General features: G+C 42.1%; 1 protein-coding gene across 1 annotated transcript in view; it reads right to left on the bottom strand.

Moving 5' to 3' along the window:
• The window catches only part of LOC111143432 (adenylate kinase 5), a 244372-nt gene that overhangs the window by 49340 nt on the left and 177723 nt on the right, over positions 1-17309 (bottom strand). Inside the window, exons 9-10 of the mRNA XM_022497172.1 lie at positions 10488-10530; positions 5460-5504 (exon numbers count right to left, since the gene is read on the bottom strand). Coding sequence (XP_022352880.1) covers positions 5460-5504; positions 10488-10530 — 88 coding nt within the window. The remainder of the gene's footprint in view (positions 1-5459; positions 5505-10487; positions 10531-17309) is intronic.

Here is a 17309-nt window from a genome sequence, read left to right as displayed (position 1 = left end):
TGAAACCAAGAGTGGAATAACTCAACAGACCGTGCCACCCAGGTGCCCTGTGTTTTTGTATTTTGGGGGAGGTCCCCTATTTTCATTACAACACTTAGAGACTATTGCCTTTCACTAATAGTACAGAAGCAATTGTTATAAAACCGTAGCGTGAATCAAGACAGCTGCCTCCATTTGAACTAGATGTATTCATCTAGTGAACTCTCAGTAAAACAAACAAAAAAAATGCCAGTGTTAAGAATGGCCTTGATGAAGCAGTATAAAAGATTAATTTTATTCAATCTCAGCCCTTAAGTATATGTCATTTTAGTATTTCGTGTGAAGTATGCACAAAGTGCTTTAGCACATCTAGGTTAATGGTTTTCTTGAGGAAAAACATTATGTGATTGAGTTGCTTAACTAGTTGCTTTTCCCAACTGAACACCATTTTTACCTTCTCACAAATGGACTAACAGATAAACTATGGATTTTCAGACTTGAGTATCTAGCAGACATTTTCTTGAAAAGAAATAAAGGAAACCTGTCGCTTCAAGGACAATAATTTACAACATCTGTTGCCAGTGAGAAAATCCAAGCTTTCAAGCCCCAGATCCGTCACTTATCAGCAAGTTATTTATTTACTTATTTTTAAAGGTTTTTTTTTAAAAAAGACTTTATTTATTTGACAGAGGGAGAGACATCGAGAGAGAGAACACAATGGTGGGGGGTGGGAGAGGGAGAAGCAGGTTTCCCGCCGAGCAGGGAGCCCAATGTGGGGCTCATCCCAGGACCCTGAGATCATGACCTGAGCCCAAGGCAGATGCTTAATGACTGAGCCACCCAGGTGCCACCTAGAAAATTATTTAACTCTCTAACATCTTACCTGAAAAGTCAGGCTGGGGATGGTACCTTCCCCATAGGGTGGAATCAAGCATTAAATAAGATAACATTATACAGTGTCTAGTGTGTGTCCGGTGCTCAGTGGATGTTGGCTTCTAACATCGCTACCTCAAATTAAAACAAACAGCTTTGCCTTTTGTTTTTTATTTAACCAAATATGTGCATCGATGTATGAAAAATTTTAATCTGGGCCCCAAGTTAATATTCCCTAAATATTAGGTTAATTCATAGTTCTTTGACAAAAGAGCAACAATGAAATGACATTAGGGCTATAGTGAAATAACGTCAGGCATTAAAATATTGAGTTTTAGGGGCGCCTGGGTGGTTCAGTCAGTTAAATGTCTGCCTTGGGCTCAGGTCATGATCCTGGGGGCCTGGTGTTGAGCCACAAATCAGGCTCCCTGTTCAGCAGGAAGTCTGCTTCTCCCTCTCCTCTGCTGCTTCCCCTGCTTGTGCTCTCTCTCTTCCTCTCTCAAATAAATAAAATCTTTAAAAAAAATATTGAGTTTTTAAGTAAGAATTCTTATTTCTACAGTTTTCCCTAAGTAAATAAATAGGACTAGTTTACACTGGGTTAAAAATACACAGAATAACACAAAATATTTTATAACACAAAATGATTATAAAAAATATATAATCCCAAAGTTTACCACTTAGAAGTCGTTTATCAGTACTCCTGCTAAGGTACACAAAGCCATCTGTGGCCCTGACATCCTGAATGCTATAGGCCCAGAATGATGTCTTGACCACAACGCCATTAGTATCACACCTCACCTGCAAGGTCAGATGATTTTTTAAATTGAAGCCAAGCTTTGGAAAGGAATTAATGGAAATTCAAGTTATGTCACACTTTGGGCACAGGCAGGCTACAAAAACCACAGAAGAGAAAAAGAAGCCAAAATAGATTGGATAAGAGCAAGATAATGATCAAGAGATTAAAAAAATAGAGAGAGAGAGAGAGAAAGGAAAGAAATGTACCAGAAGAGGTTGTGAAAACTGTCGGAGCCTGTTAGTGGGACATAATGAGGTCCTTTAAAGGACATTTTTACACTATCCAAATACTTTTCCATTTTCAGCCATGACTGAGCCCCAGTCTTGTACAGCAGTACAGTTCTTACATCTTGTGTGTGAACTATTTTGATAGTCCAGAGAACCTTTTTCAATCCTTTTGATCACTGGCCTGATCCCATGAGATCTCACACCTGTCCTGTGGAAAGTATTTCTCTAGAAAGAGTGACAGAGCTGCCTTCTTCATGAACAAAGAGGTAATATTCACACCACTTTCAAAGGGCTAACTAGATCAGTCTTTGCCTCCTTTCCTTTTGGCCCAGACAGTACACCTTCCCTGAACAAGTTTTTCACTCAGACGGTGGTCAGTGCTATTAACCGTGACTCAAACTACTTTGGAAATGAGCAAGAAATGCACCAGCTTTGGGGAGAATAGTAAGCTGGTGTTGCTGTTCTCAGGGAGAGGGGAGCAGCTACAATGGAGTCAGGAGTGTCTAATTAGGCTCATAATTAACCTGAGAACTGCCCTGCCAGCAACGGCTACTAGCAGCATCAACCTGTCAGTTCCAGTCCAAGAATTCCAATTGCTACTTTGGTTGTTATGGAAACTGACCACACTGCCTCCTAAAGAATTCATCGTGCCAACAAATACTTGTTTCCTAAGACATTATGGGGTATCTAAATGAGCAATGGAAGAGCACACAGGCAGAAGGCTGGCCACTAGAGAAGACGTCACAGGGAGCTAGAACCTAAACCTGACCTTGGGGTATCGTCAGCGAGGGGAGGAGACATTTCAAGCGACGGGACTGGCAAAAGCGAGGGAAATTCAAGAGATAAAGATAAGGCAGGTGTGGTTGGAGCCACAGATTCATGGGGGTTGGAGTGGGAAATGGGAAGGCACCTAGAGGCCGATGGGGAGAAGGCTTTGAAGGTCTCTAAAGCAGGGGGACAGTGCTTTAGGAATATTGATTTTTATCTTCAGACTAACAGCGAGGATGGCAACCTAGTTTCTGGCTAATACTAAAATGCCATGTGTCTTGGTAGATGATGTCCAGACAGTAGTTTGAAATGTTAAAAGTTCAACTATCTTCTCATATAGGCAACACCACACCTGTTGCACTGAAATCGATGGACTCTTGTATATTAGGGCTCATCAAAACTGCTATGGGTGTGTCTATGACATCCCGAGTATTTTTACGAGCATCCAATTGACCTGCAATAAAGCCCCCAAATACACGCTGCCATCTGTCAAGGCAGTATATAGCACTAAGGCCTTAATTTTCAAGTAGAGTCCAACAAATACAACAACAATCATTTTTCCTCAGTGGGTTTGTACCTTTTCCTGCCCAAACAGTAGGCGGAAACCTTTACAAGAATAATAACTGGCCAGTAAGTTAAAATACAGGAGAGTTTGGTTAATATAAGAAAAACCTTTATTCAGAACAACAGTTCTTGGAGTGTAGTCTGTGGACCCCTGGGGGGTCTCAAGCGGTGTCTGATGTCAAAGATTTTATATTGTGCTCTTTGACTCTGTGAAGGGCACAGGTCTTAGTAACAGGTGAGCCAAGGACTTTAGTTACATGCGGACAGATAGAAGTGATGCTTGAAAATACATTTCAGATTTACCCAGTTTAGCACTCACGATTAAATTCTGAAATGATATTATTGCTAGAGAAAATAATAACCACAAAATATGCTGTACTATTTTTAGAAGCTTTGTTTTGGACCACATAATTAAAAACACAGATCTCGATATGATAATAAAAGCTCATTCCTTAGATTCTGAACGTCAGGTTTAAAGAGTGTCTCCTTTTCCTAATTTGGCCCCTGAGATAAAAGCTGAACAGAATGTGTAAGTCATTGTGTGTGGCCTTGATGCCAAGAAGAATGATTAAATTTTATGTGGAAAGGGGAATTTTCTTTGCTGTTTCTCCTCAGTTAAGGAGTAGAAATGATGTACTTTTACTTTCTGAAAAGAATATAAAAAGTGTGGCAAGAGTTCCTCCAGTTTCCATGGGTAAGGTCAATGAGAGGCAAGCAGGTCAGGGGATAGTACCCAGGTTGGGCTCCAGAACTCTCACTGCTCAAGACATGCCATTCTCTTTGGATGGAATTCTTCCTCCTCTCACCTCTGTGAATCCCCCCGTTGCTCCATCTCCTCCTTTAGGTTCCTGCCTAAACATCACCTCTGTGGGGAAACATTTGCCTGATCACTCTGATTACCCACATCTACCCCAGATACTCAACCAAAGTTGTTCTACTTCAGCTCTTTGTTTCCTTCCTATGTGGTAATAATTTCATGAGTTCTCTTTTCCATCTAGAAAGGAAAATCTGTGATTCCTGCTCATTGCCCAGCGCAGGTCCAATACTCAGAAAGTATGGGGTGGGTGACTCAATGTAGGAGACAGTCTAGGGAAACGACCCAACAACTGAGTGATGGAGTGGGGAGAGGTCTGGAATGGGGGGCTACAGCCCTGGTCTCCCTTCTGTCACCAGTTGTGGAAATTGACCTTGATCAAACCTCTTAAGATCTCTGGGACTCAGTTTCTTCATCTAACAAGGAGGGAAATTTAGTGAGAGATTTCCAAGGCAACATCCCAACTTCAGAGTGCAAGATTCTAAGTTTATCCAATTTTATTTCTTGGGTGCTGATAACCATTCTTTTTCCCACTCACTGAGGAGGTGTGGACCTTTTCATTATTTCTGAATATGAATAGACATTTTTTGTAAAGTGCAAAGGTAGGTGTATTAACTTTTCTACAACTTGAATCATTAGAGGGAAAAGTACCAAGTTTTGGGAGGTGCTCTGACAATAGTTTGTGCTTTTCTGTGTAATTATAACTGTTGCTCAAATAGCCCCATTGATTTCCATGGGGAAAAATGGACATCCAGCTCTCACACTCATTAGCTATGTGACCTCGGACCAGCTCCTTTACCTTCTTGAGTCTCAGTTTCCTTACCTGTGTTAACAGATATGTCATAAAGATAAACCACCAACCTATAGGACTGCAGAAAGATTAAATGAGGTAAACTGGAACACAGTAGGCGCTTAGAAAAAGCAGGTGAACCCCAGGTGAATTTTGTCCCACCATTTAACTTACCAGCGGCTTCCATTGTACGAGGCAAAAGATAAGTGAGATTGTTTTTACCATTAGCTAAAAGGAATGCAGGGTATGGTTACTGAAATATGTTTGAATGTGCGATTGCTGATATTTTTAGCAGTGAGGTTTGGGGAGCATTGGCTCATTGTTCAAATAGAAAAGGTGTGTGTTATATTTTGATGTAGGACATCTTCATACCCATGGGATTATAATGTATTTTATTATTGTAGGGCTAAACTCAGGAGTCTGACATTCCTTCAAGTCCTACTTTGTCTACTCTATAAAGATACAAAGCCAAAAACAATATAAAACTGCATAAACGAAAGCAACAACCCAGAAGCCTCAGAGGTATTATCCTAACCAAAAAAGGAGCAAGACTTCAAAGCACAGTGAGAAAAGAACAGTCTTTTTTCTCTACCAAGTTGTGTATTAGCAGCAGTTGCATTAGAAAACTTGAGGGCGGTTACTCACCAATCATGAAAATAATTTTACGCTTTCTCAAATCTTCCATGAAACCTTTAAAGTAAGAATAATTTAAGTTATTGGCAAGAAAAACTGTTTTGAAACCCTGGTATTACTCATGTTGTGTAAAAACCAAACTCTTATAGATTTATTTGGTAAGAAGCCCCAGTTGAGTAAATGTGTTAATAGGTCATAGTTAATAGGCACCAGTGACCATTTCAGCCTTATTCCCAGACCCAGGTAACCTATTTCATTTTAATGTAAACTATCAATTTTAGGTGGCAAAACTGATAGGCCATTAAATAGCATGAATTACAAAGAAACATAATTTTTAAAATTATTTAAAATATTCTGAAGTATCTCAGTTTTACATTATTTTATATTCTTAATATTTGCTGATCTCTTTTAATAAAGAAGGGTTAAAGCACAAATGGGCATCTGGAAGACAATAGTTTAACTATAGTTCCTATTTACAGAAAATAATTCTATTTTTCATTTAAGGTAGTGATATAAAATTCCTTCTAAAATAAGCGTATTTAAATAATAACTGTGAGCCAATTTAGAGAAAAATATTAAGTGAATAATACCTAGTATAGGTCATATACATATAGAGATGAAGCAAAAATCACAAAGATGATGAGAGTGAGGACTGAGTTTTGGGAACCACTACTTTATTTTTTTCAAGTTTTTATTTAAATTCTAGTTAGATAACATATGGTGTAACATTCATTTCAAGTGTAGAAATTAGTGATTCATCACTTTCATACAACATCCAGTGCTCATTACAGCGAGTGCCCTCCTTAATCCCCATCCCCCATTTCACCCATCCCCCACCCACTTCCCCTCTGGTAGCCATCAGTTTGTTCTGTATAGTCAAGAGTCTCTTTTTTGGTTTGCCTCTCTATTTTAACCTCCCTGTTTGTTTGTTCTGCTTTTTAAATTTTTAAAAAATTAAAAAAAATTTTAAATTAATTATTATTTTTAAAAATTCCACATTTGAGTGAAGTCATATTTCACTTAGCATTACACTCTCTAGCTCCATCTATGCCATTGCAAATGGCAAGATTTCATTCTTTTTATGGCTGAGTCATATTCCATTATACGTATATATATATTTACCCCCCATTCAATCATCAGTCGCTGGACATTTGGGTTCTTTCCATAATTTGGCTATTGTTAATCATGCTGCTAGAAACATCAGGGCACATGTACACCTTTTGAATATATATTTTTGTATCCTTTGGGTAAATATCTACTATGCAATTGCTGGATCATCGGGTAATTCTATTTTTAACTTTTTGAGGAAGCGCCATGCTGTTTTCCAGAATGGCTGCACCAGTTTGCATTCCCACCAACAGTGTAAGAGGGGGACTACTACTTCAAAGCAGGGGATGGTTAGGAATTTTTGGCAAAGTGAAATATCCTCCAGAGTGTGTAGATCCCTAAAAGATTTCCAGCTGTCATGTGGTGTAGTAGGTGGCCCTGAAGGATGGGTAGGTAATAGCTGTACTTTTGCTTTGGTTCTCAGCGGACCAGCCTTAGTCTAGTGACTTCCTCTCCTTGGACTTCAGTTTCTCCATTCATAAAGTAAAGGTGTTGTAAGTCAAGCAGTGATGTCTAACGTCTCTTTCGGTTCAAATACCTATGATTTTGTGGTTCCCGTAAATGAATGGACCACAGCAGGAAACGGTCCCATTTCTCTCCTGGCCAAATTTATGATGCAAATTTATTGTTGTGTGTTTAAAAAGAGATTTTTTTTTTTTTTTTTTTTGAGAAGGGGGAGGGTCAGAGGGAGAGAGAGAACCTCAAGCAGGCTCCATATCCAGTGCAGAGCCCAGCACCGGGCTCCTTCTCACGACCCTGACATCATGACCTGGGCCAAATCAAGAGTCGGATGTTTAACTGCCTGAGTCACCCAGGCGCCCTGCATGTTTAAGATACCTAAAGTAAACCCAAATTCTAAGAGACCTTGGGTAAGAGTGAGGTTACTTGAAAACTTGAATTGGGAATGGCTCTGTGAAACGGTCAACTGTTTGAGCTTGGAAGCAGGGGATCCTCAAACCTCAAAAAAAAAAAAAAAAAAAAAAAAAAAAAGAAGTTTAGTGAGCACTTGAACTCTCCCTGGCTTTAAGGCTGCGGGCTTTAGGTATGGAGATCGGGCTGCCTACTCAGCTGTGCCAGGACAGGGTCAGAGACTTTGGGGGCAGGCCAACAGCACAGAAGAAGGAGGTTAGTTCACGACGCACTGAAGTTCATAGAGGGAGTCTACACAAGCCACTAAGGGAAGTGCGGCTCCAACCTAGAGGCCATCGTGAGCAAATGATGGTGAAAAGCTGAAGGGCAGGCTCTAGCGGACTCAGAAGATGTCACCACGTTCAAGTCGATCCTGGGACTGGCTCATGTCTGAGCTGCTTAATTTCATACCCGCAGGGATGGGATTGGGGGTGGCCGGCCCATTCCACAAAGAACTTGAGAAGACTTTCTTTGATGTGCTTAGGCGAAGGCCCAGCAAAGATTCTAAAGGCGAGGTGGGTGGGCGTGGAGTGTTGTGAACTGTGGCTGACAAGAGCTGACCTCTAGAGTCCAGTTTTTGGAGCGCCATGCTGGACAAACAAACTAGATCTGAGACTAGATGCTTCCCTCAGTGGACAGATGCAACTGCAGATGGAGGAACTGAAGACAATTTTGAACCCTTTATGGTTCTTGTTACCCCTATGCTAAGGGAGATGCTTTGCAAACTATAATATACGCAGAATAGACAGTAATATATTAGGATGTAGGATATTGTGATTTTTCACTTCATGGAAAATATGCATGAAGTTTTAAAGTAAAGATTCTAAAGTTCAAAGGTATTGGTGCTTTTGTTGGAGCCCCGGGCCCCTGAGCTGTGCATTTCAGACCCTGGGCTGTGGAAGTTCCTGGAGCAGCCCCCTTGGTGGGGAGACCGGGGTGGGGGGGGGCGGGCGGCGGGGGGGCGGGCTGGGTGGAGCCAGCCCTGAGCTCCCAGTGTAGGCGGAGCTCTTTTCTGTTCTGGAAGCAGCTGTTTTTGCTCATCCTATGGGGGTGAGTCAACTAAAATGATGGATGAAATGATGGAGAGATAGTACAAGGTTTTTATTTCCCATCTTGGTGACAAAACTGCAATTTTTACACTTAAAATGAACTGATAGGGCTCTGACTTCCACTTCACGTTTTATGTAGATGGTAAGTACTTTTGAAAGCTAGATCTCTCCTCTGACAGTTTCAAACCTGCTTTTCGGTAGAATTGGGATGCTTCATTTATATACACAATGCCACCTTTTTGCTGGAATCCACTATTAGCTGAGGGAAAGACCCAATTGCAGAGACAGAATGGGACAAGAAGAATTGGATTGGGAGCAAGAGGGGAAAGGAACAGGGAAGCTAAAATCAGAGGAAAGATGTGAATTTGGGGTTTTTGGAAACATTTGGTTTTCAGACTGAGGGATGAAAATTTTGTTCTTCCTAATCAAAGAGATACTGCAGTCTCTTTACAGAATAGCCTACAGCGACTGGAAAAATCCTATGTTATCTGGAGCTTTCTATTAAAGGCACATACATTGGTGCTTTTAACTAGTGGACCAGATGGTCATCTCATGTTCTCTAGACTTCCAGCTTCCTTTTTTGAAGCTGAGCAATGATTTAAAAAAAAAAAAATCCCATATAGTTAACGTACAGGGTTATATTAGTTTCAGGTGTACAATATAGTGATTCAACAATTCTATATAAAGTGGAGCAACTTTTCATCTATTTGCAATCTAGGAAAGTGTCTGTGGTTATTACTAGGTATAGTTGTACCTATGATGAACCATTTATACCATGTAGTCATCACAAGGTAACATTATAGTTTGTAATGACATGAGAATATGCTTATGATATACACGAAAAGAATGTCATTTGCATATACACATGTATTCTCAACTATGTAAAAATAAGTATATAACAAACACACTGGAATAAAATATATAGAATGTTAACCATGATTGTTTAGCGGTCATAAGGTTTTAGACGGCTCTTATTTTCTACCTTAAAAAAATTTCCACAATGAATGCATGTTAATCTTATAATCAGGAAAAAGGGAAGCTCTGGTCGGCAATCTGTCAATCCCTATCCAGTTGGGACTAGGTTGATTATTTGTATTTGGCTCACGCGTATGTGCCTTTCCCCATGAATCACCATGACGTCATTTGGTAACTGAGATTTTCACATACTGCTATAGTCATTATCATCAAAGGGCTCATGCTCATGGATCAGCATAGAATTAGAGCTGGGGTTATTTGGAAAGCCAGCTCTCTTACTTGTATGTGCTCACAGTCAATACAAACATATTTTCATGAGCCATAATTACAGCAACATTTATAACCGAGTGGAAACATTACAAGGTACGTGACCCAGGGCAATCGGGAACCTTATCTCTTTTGGACAATCTCAAATTTACATAATTTTATCTATTTTCAGTTCTATGTATCGCTAGTTAAGGCTGGACTTTTTAGTTGTTGCAAGACTTTTGACATGAGAACTGTTATAAAGCAAGATAATTTGGGTGTTTCTTAGGTTGCATCCCAACAGCACACTGCAGATTAATAACTACTATGCAGGAAAAAGACTTTTGAATTCCAATAAATCTAAAGAATGTCAAATTAAAGTTAGCCAGCTGTCTTTATGGCAGGACTTGTGGGAGTCTTGCTATGCCATTATGTGTGCCTCTTCCAAAGGGGATTGAACATTCAGTATTTCCCACACATATTTTACCAGAAAATTCTATTTTCGCTGAGCACGTCGAGGGTCTTGTTCTCTGGGTAGTCAGGAAATGCATCTCTAAGTAAGGGGTCCCCTTTGGTTTCTTTGCATGGACCAAGGGAGGAAAGATCCAAAGAGTTTCAGTCTGAATCATGGAGCCTGGCTAAGGAAAACCACATGCTGTTTGTAGTTTATTATCTCTCGGTTGGTGTTTAATAAAGAAGATATGCTCAAAGCTACTAAAACACAACTCTGGTCTGATCAGTAAAGGAAACTCACCTCCCATGGTGTCCTCTCCAAATACATTTAACTGGTCATCACCCTGTACATAAAAAAAAAAAAAATCAAAATATTAGATGACAGTAGTAATAGGTATTATGCTAAATTTCTTGCCAACATGCGTTACCATACCTAACCTTCCAAACAACTCTATGAAGGATGCACTATTACTATCTGCCTTTTATAGATGAAGAAATTGAGAGTTTGAGAAGCAAGTTGCCCACGATCACATAGCAATGAGGGACAAAGCCCAGACCGAACCCCGAGTTCATGCTGTTCTTCTTGTACTGCTCAGTATGGTGTCACACCTCATTTTCCTGGTGCATGACTTATCTGTGATCGGAAAAGCTGATTTGAAGAAAAGAAAACTCTTCAGTACCCAAAGCTCACTGGTGGGTGTAGTCATGGTGGTTTTATAAACAATTCTGTGGTATAACATTGGACGTGGCACGCTTGCTGTGGAGTGCCAGATAGGAAGTGTTTTCCAGCATTGTAAGTCATACAGTTAACCGCTGGCCAATCCCTGAAAACTGAAGCATGAAATAAGGGAAATTGGAAGGACCAGCTTTGATCGATGCCTGCTTTTAAATTATTTTATTTTTTAACCAAGCAGCAGCTGCATTTTCCTTACAGAAGAACCTGTGGTAGTTGGGGAAAAAATGTAGGATGAAAACTTATAAAATAAAAAGACATTTGATAAGAATTCTGATTTTTACTTATGTTTCCATCCATCCCATTTTCCCACTCCCTAATTCCATATAGGTAACCACTCATAGAAGTTTTTTATTTCCATCTGTTTCCAGATAAACAAAAAACAACTTCCAGACCTATGGATGCATTTGAATATAATTATAACATCTTGGAGCTCCTGGGTGGCTCAGTGGGTTGAGCCTCTGCTTTCAGCTCAGGTCATGATCTCAGGGTCCTGGGATCAAGCCCCGAGTCCGGTTCTCTGCTCAGCGGGGAGCCTGCTTCCCCCCACCACCCCCCGGCCTGCCTCTCTGCCTACTTATGATCTCTCTCTCAGACATAACTAAACAAGATCTAAAAAAAAAAAATTATATCATCTTGTGACCCCCATTTCATACACAGAACGGAGTGAACTTCTATTACGCATTGCATATATGTTCATAATATACATACTGATCTAGAATGATACGGTTCTTCCCCTTGCTTTTTCACTTATCGATGTACCGGGAGAACTTTCCATGCCCATCCAGAATATTCTCGGTCATACAGTGTTCTATGGTATGGAAGCTACCAGTTGTTGTTTTTAACTTGTCCTTTATTGATGGACCACCGAGTAGTTTCCAATCTTGGATTATTTTGGAAAAAGTAGCACAGTGAGTAAGCTCATGTAAAGGTCATTTCATACACATATGCCTGCTGGATAAACTCCCAGAGAAGGGGCTGTGTGGTCAAAGAGCAAATGTATTTATAACTGATAGATTTTGCCCAACTGCTCTTCATAGAGGTGGTGCCATTTTGCGGGGACAGCCTGCGGCTCACACTTCACTCCAGCCTCTTGCTTCTAATTCGCTTTGATGTGGGAGTCAGTTAAATGAGCTTGCCTGGTTGCATTAATGCTCCCTTGAGGTAACCGCTCTGAGAGTACTTGTTTGCAAAGGGAGCCATGCCAGCCCTTTTTAGAACATACGCCTTCAGGGCAACTTTACTGCTTGTCTTCTTAGATTTGCCTGTGTATCCAGAGCGATTCCAGGTAAGAGAAGAGTTTTTAATGGAGTGGTCATTCAGGGACACATTTACATTAATTAGCTTCCTTCCATGAATAGGGAAAATGTCAATTATTCCTCAGTGAGCCTACCTCCACTTCTGTTGTTGAAATAATTGCATTTCGGAGCTGGGAGTTATAGAGATCATCTGACCCAACCCTGCCATCCCCTCTCCCATTGTACAGATGAGGAAATTGATGGTTACAGAGGTCATGTAAGGGGCCCATGGCCATAGCAGCATGTCTTTTTTTTTTTTTTTTTTAATAAAGATTTCATTTATTTGACGGGAACACAGGCAGGGGGAGTGGGAGAGGGAGAAGCAAGCTTCCTGATGAGCAGGGAGCCCAATGCAGGGCTCAATCCCAGGATCCTGGTTCCATGACCTGAGCCTAAGACGGACGCTTAACAACTGAGCCACCCAGGCAACCCTGCAGCATGTCTTTAGTGAAGCTAGGGTTAGGATGAGAACCACATCAACCTACCACACAGCATGGCTCCTAAAGATTTAGTCCCATCAGCTTAGCTACTGCCGTGAATCTCTTAGTGTCCTGTTCCGAACTGGCTAGTGCACCCATCCCTCAGGTGTTGCTAAGGGCTCACAGAAGTCCGGCCCCGCCCTCAGCCGGGGATGACTCCGGTATAAGGTTCCTGGAGATCAGGCTGAAGCTAATCCCATCTTTGCTTAGCTCCTACCCCTGCCCTCTCCTGCGTCTCTCTCCCTCTCTGAAGAGCACTCCCTAATAACTTCCTTTGAAAGAATCCTCATTTCAGGTTTTGCTTCTAGGGAAGCCCACCTGAGACAGGGACCTGTTCAAAGCAGTTTGATGTTTGCCTAAGATGCGCCTACGTAGAAAGTGGCTCAGTAGCCTCTGTGGCAAAGAATTGTTAGATCAAGCTCTGCTTGCTGCCTGTCAAACAGCTATCAAACATATCCAGGTCATGTGAGGGAGTCCTCCCCCTTGATTTTTAATATCATTGTTGAATGGTCAGACTTTCACTCATCTTACAGGCTAACCTGCCTCAGATCTTTCTTCCACCTAGCTGTCATGTTTTAGGAGACTGATCAAGGTTCATCTGACTCAAAAAACCGTGCACTGTGTTATAAAGGGGCCTGTCTCACCTCTGTTTGGCTTCCTGTGTCTGACCTGTTTTTAATCCATTGCTCTTTTTCATAGCCTTCTAATCTGTTTGCCCAAACGCTTCAAATGAGCCCCAGCTTTATTTCCATGCACACGGCATTCACGGTCATGAAAGCCCAGGTAAATGGGCTGTTTGATTGGAGGGTGTTATTTTCACGTGATGCTCTATAAACCTCATGATTCCTAAGTGAATCTTTTGTAAATAAACTCAGTCTGGCATCTTAAACAGATGCATGCGTGTGTGCGCGTGCACACACACACACACACACACAAAACAACTAATGAAAGGCCAGCTCTTCTGGTTCTCTTTTGGTGAAGAGGAAGCCATATAGAGTCTGAAGGCCCTATGTGTCATCTCTTTCTTTCCTAGTCTAAGTGTGTTCTGCGTGAAAGGCATTCATTCAGAACGTCAATTCTGTGAGCAAAATGCTCTACAAGCTTATGTGAGAGATACCTGATAAGGCGTTTCTGAGCAGGGAGCTGGGAGCTGCCTCTTCAGTGAGGCACCCCTTGAGAAAGCACAGCCCATGAACTCCCAGGCTCCAGCCTGAGGGCCCGTGGGTGCGTCCTCGGGTCACACACAGCCTTTCATCACGTTGTCCTCCATCTAGTCAGCCTTCTGTTGCCTGTAAGTCTGAATGGTGAGGTTGGGCTTTGTGGGTGCCAGGAGACAGAGGTGCTCTCCACTGTATTAAACTAGGTTTAGGGGGCAAAACGCAGAATACCAAGTTGGAACCAACTGACAGAAATAGTACTAATATTGGCTCAGATTTCATGTAAGTGTCCATTATGACTCACACATATGGAGCCAAGACACAGCCTTACAATTACGTGATAAATGCTGGCAAAGACGGGAAATGCTGCTGCCAAACCACCAACACACAAAACCAAGTTCGGGTCTCCACCCGTCCTTATGCTCTGTTTATGAGAGCACGCTGGTAGCTGAGGAGGAGAAATCAAGAATCTGTCGAAGTGTCATGGCTAGAACCTCAGGACAGGATTCATGGGTTCATGGGAAACTGGGTTTGGGCTATGGATTTTTTTGGGTCTAGATGTCTCATTCTCCAGTCAAACAAGAGCCACGAGGAAAGCGAAAGCGGGTTGCATTCAACCTTATTTGCCTGTGCAGATGTGTAGGCAGGGACCTTTGCAAGGCTAGGTTCTGGTATGGTCGGCAGGAAGAGCAGCTAGCTGGTGTGTGCATGTGTTTCCCCATCCGGTCAGTGCACCTGTCATCACCACCTTGCGGTATGGACGTCCGTCACTCCCAATTCTTTGAATTATTGAAATTTGGGAGGAGAGATCAAAATAGGGCAACATTGCCTCCCAGATGGGTTCCTCAATCCTAAGAGAGGACATCCTGTAGCTTGCACTGACCGCAGCACGGTGTGTGCTCCTGGACGCTGGACCAGTTTCGTGTGGCGGTGTCACAAGCAGATCAGGTTACAGCTCGAAGTGGACATTGAGCTAGTGCCTTCCAGATCTGGAAGTGTTTCTGCAGATAGAAGCTCACTGGATCCTCGCTGCGACCCTGTGCCTGAGGAATGGCGTAACTGCAGTTCTGTGGGCCGTGGGATGGGTGTGCCTAGCGCCCCCTTGCCGCCCTCGGGGCCCTGCCACCAGCCGGTGTTCCCTTCTCAGCATCCTCTCACTGGTCTCAGAGGTGAGGTCAGGTATTCTTACCGTCTGTCCTTAGGTAGATAGCGTTGATGTGTAAAAATCCTTGGTGGGGGGTGGCGCCTGGGTGCCTCAGTAAGTTAAGCATCGGACTTCAGTTTGGGTCATGGTCTTTGGGTCCGGGGTCTGAGCCCTGCATTGGGATCCCTGTGCAGCGGGAGTCTGCTTTTCCCTTTGCCTCCCTTGCCTCCCCCCCGCCCCCCCTCCCCGCTTCATTCATGGGTGAGCTCTCTCTTTCTCTCTCTCTCTCTCAAATAAATAAAATCTTTAAAGAAAATCCTTTTGGGGACCATGAAATGAAAGCTCCCCTGGGAAGGAGGGAGAAGTAGTAGGTCATTTTGGGGACGTCCTCCTAGTTCTTGTTTGTATTAAACACTGTGTGTGTGTGTGTGTGTGTGTGTGTGTGTGTTTCATGGTATAAAAATGTGTATAGCTTCAAATGGGATTGTGAGAAAGAGGCTTTATTTAACAACAGAATGTCACAGCTAAGATGAATTTCTTGCCCTAAAATTCACAAACACTGCAAAGAAAAGACTATTTTCTTTCTCTGACACTGAGCACAGATATCAACTTCAAGATTCAAAAAAATGGATCTCAAAAAGGTTCTTTTGTTTCTGAAACGAATGTGAGGAGCAGTCTTTTCTAATTTTTTCTTACCTCAATTAGTACTAAGCAGATGACCCAAATTCTGGGAGAATCACGGATAATGAAACGCTAGCATACAAGGATTTTCCTAGGTCTCTTTTTGAACTAATCTAATACCTCCTTCACTGGTTCTAAGGAGCAACAGCAGGAAGGTGGGGATGGGTGTGAGGCAGGAAATGTTCTGCAGTTCTCAGAAGGGGTCCTCTTCATTGAGAAGCAGAATCTTAACAGGAAGAAATAATAATCCAAAAAGGGAACAACCCAAACATTCCCAGGCTATACCCCATTTGGTAACCTGAAAATGAAAATTTTGGAATCTTTCTTGTTAAAACCAAAAATAGTGAACACCTTGTGTGAACGATTTTAAAAACAGTTACTGGACTTGCTATTTGCTAGTAGTTAGAGTGTTTTTAATGTGCATACTCTCATTCGATCCTAAAAACACTAGGAGGTACCTGGGCAAGTTTGGTATTTCCCATTGTTCCCATGAGGAAATTGAGGCTCCGCAAGCTTGTGTGACCACGAAGGATGCCCCAGCGAGGGCGGGGGGGTTTCCTGGTTCCCAAGCCTGGGGTCTGATGCTTCTCCTGCTGTCAGGAAGGACTGCAATGACCCATCTGTGTACCCAGCGCAGGAGCACAGAGTCTAAAGAGGGGCTCTGAGACGCGTGGGGGTGGTGAACGCTCCTGGTGTCACTTGAGTAGGAAGGAAGTGGGAGTCATTTGCGAAAAGAAGAGCTGAAGCTGGATGGTGCTTACCACGGGATTTGAAAGTGAAACTGTCAAGTTCATTGGGAAGCTGTGAATGAAGTTTCGAAATTCCTCGGATCTTCGACAGGGGAATATTGGCGAATAGAAATGTAACTGCATCTTATCAGTGGGAAGAAGGGAGACTGACCCTTTAGAAAGGTTTGGAGTGTTTACAGTTCTTTTTGAAAGCATGTTTTCATTTAAAGTAATGTGCAATTTGGAAAAAAAAAAAGTATGGGAAGTGGTGTGTAATTTAGTTACACCCAAGAATTTATTTCACGGCAAGTCTCATTTCTCTTTCACTCAAGTATACACAATTAGAGGTCTGCTTGCTGTGGAAGTACTTGTATAATTGAGTAAACAGGGATAAAAAAAATATAGGGGATGCTGGGCTAACCTTTTCCCAGTCTTATTAAATTGCAGGTTCTCTACATGAACTACTTTAAATAGTGGTTTACAGATCTTGTTCTCTAGGAGGAATGGCGTCTTTCTTCTTTTATGTAAAATTGAAATGTTGGTGTCTCTAATAAAAATTTTAAAGAAAAAGTCTTTCCTACAACTTCTTGTTTTCACCTCACTGCTAGAAGACCTTGCGAGACAACTTGGATCTTGTCTTCCTAGGCCAGATGCAGCACCGTTGTTAAGCAGGGCTTGCTCAGGCTGCTGGTGTAAAGGAAGGAGCCAAGCTCCCATTCTGATTTCCTCTCATTTGAAGTTAATGTTGGCCATAAGTCACGTCTGACTAGAGTCTTACCGAGGAGACTTATTTGGCCTTTATCTCTTTGTTTTCGGATTCCTTATAAAATGGAGATAAAAAGGCAAAGCGTAGCTTCGACCATTGGGAACTACAGAGCGCACTGGCTTGTCTCCAACACTCTG

Source organism: Enhydra lutris, unplaced genomic scaffold, assembly GCF_002288905.1.
Source record: "Enhydra lutris kenyoni isolate GAN:26980312 unplaced genomic scaffold, ASM228890v2 scaffoldscaffold9, whole genome shotgun sequence".
Lineage (NCBI taxonomy): Eukaryota > Metazoa > Chordata > Mammalia > Carnivora > Mustelidae > Enhydra > Enhydra lutris.
This window is presented reverse-complemented; position numbering and strand designations above follow the sequence as displayed.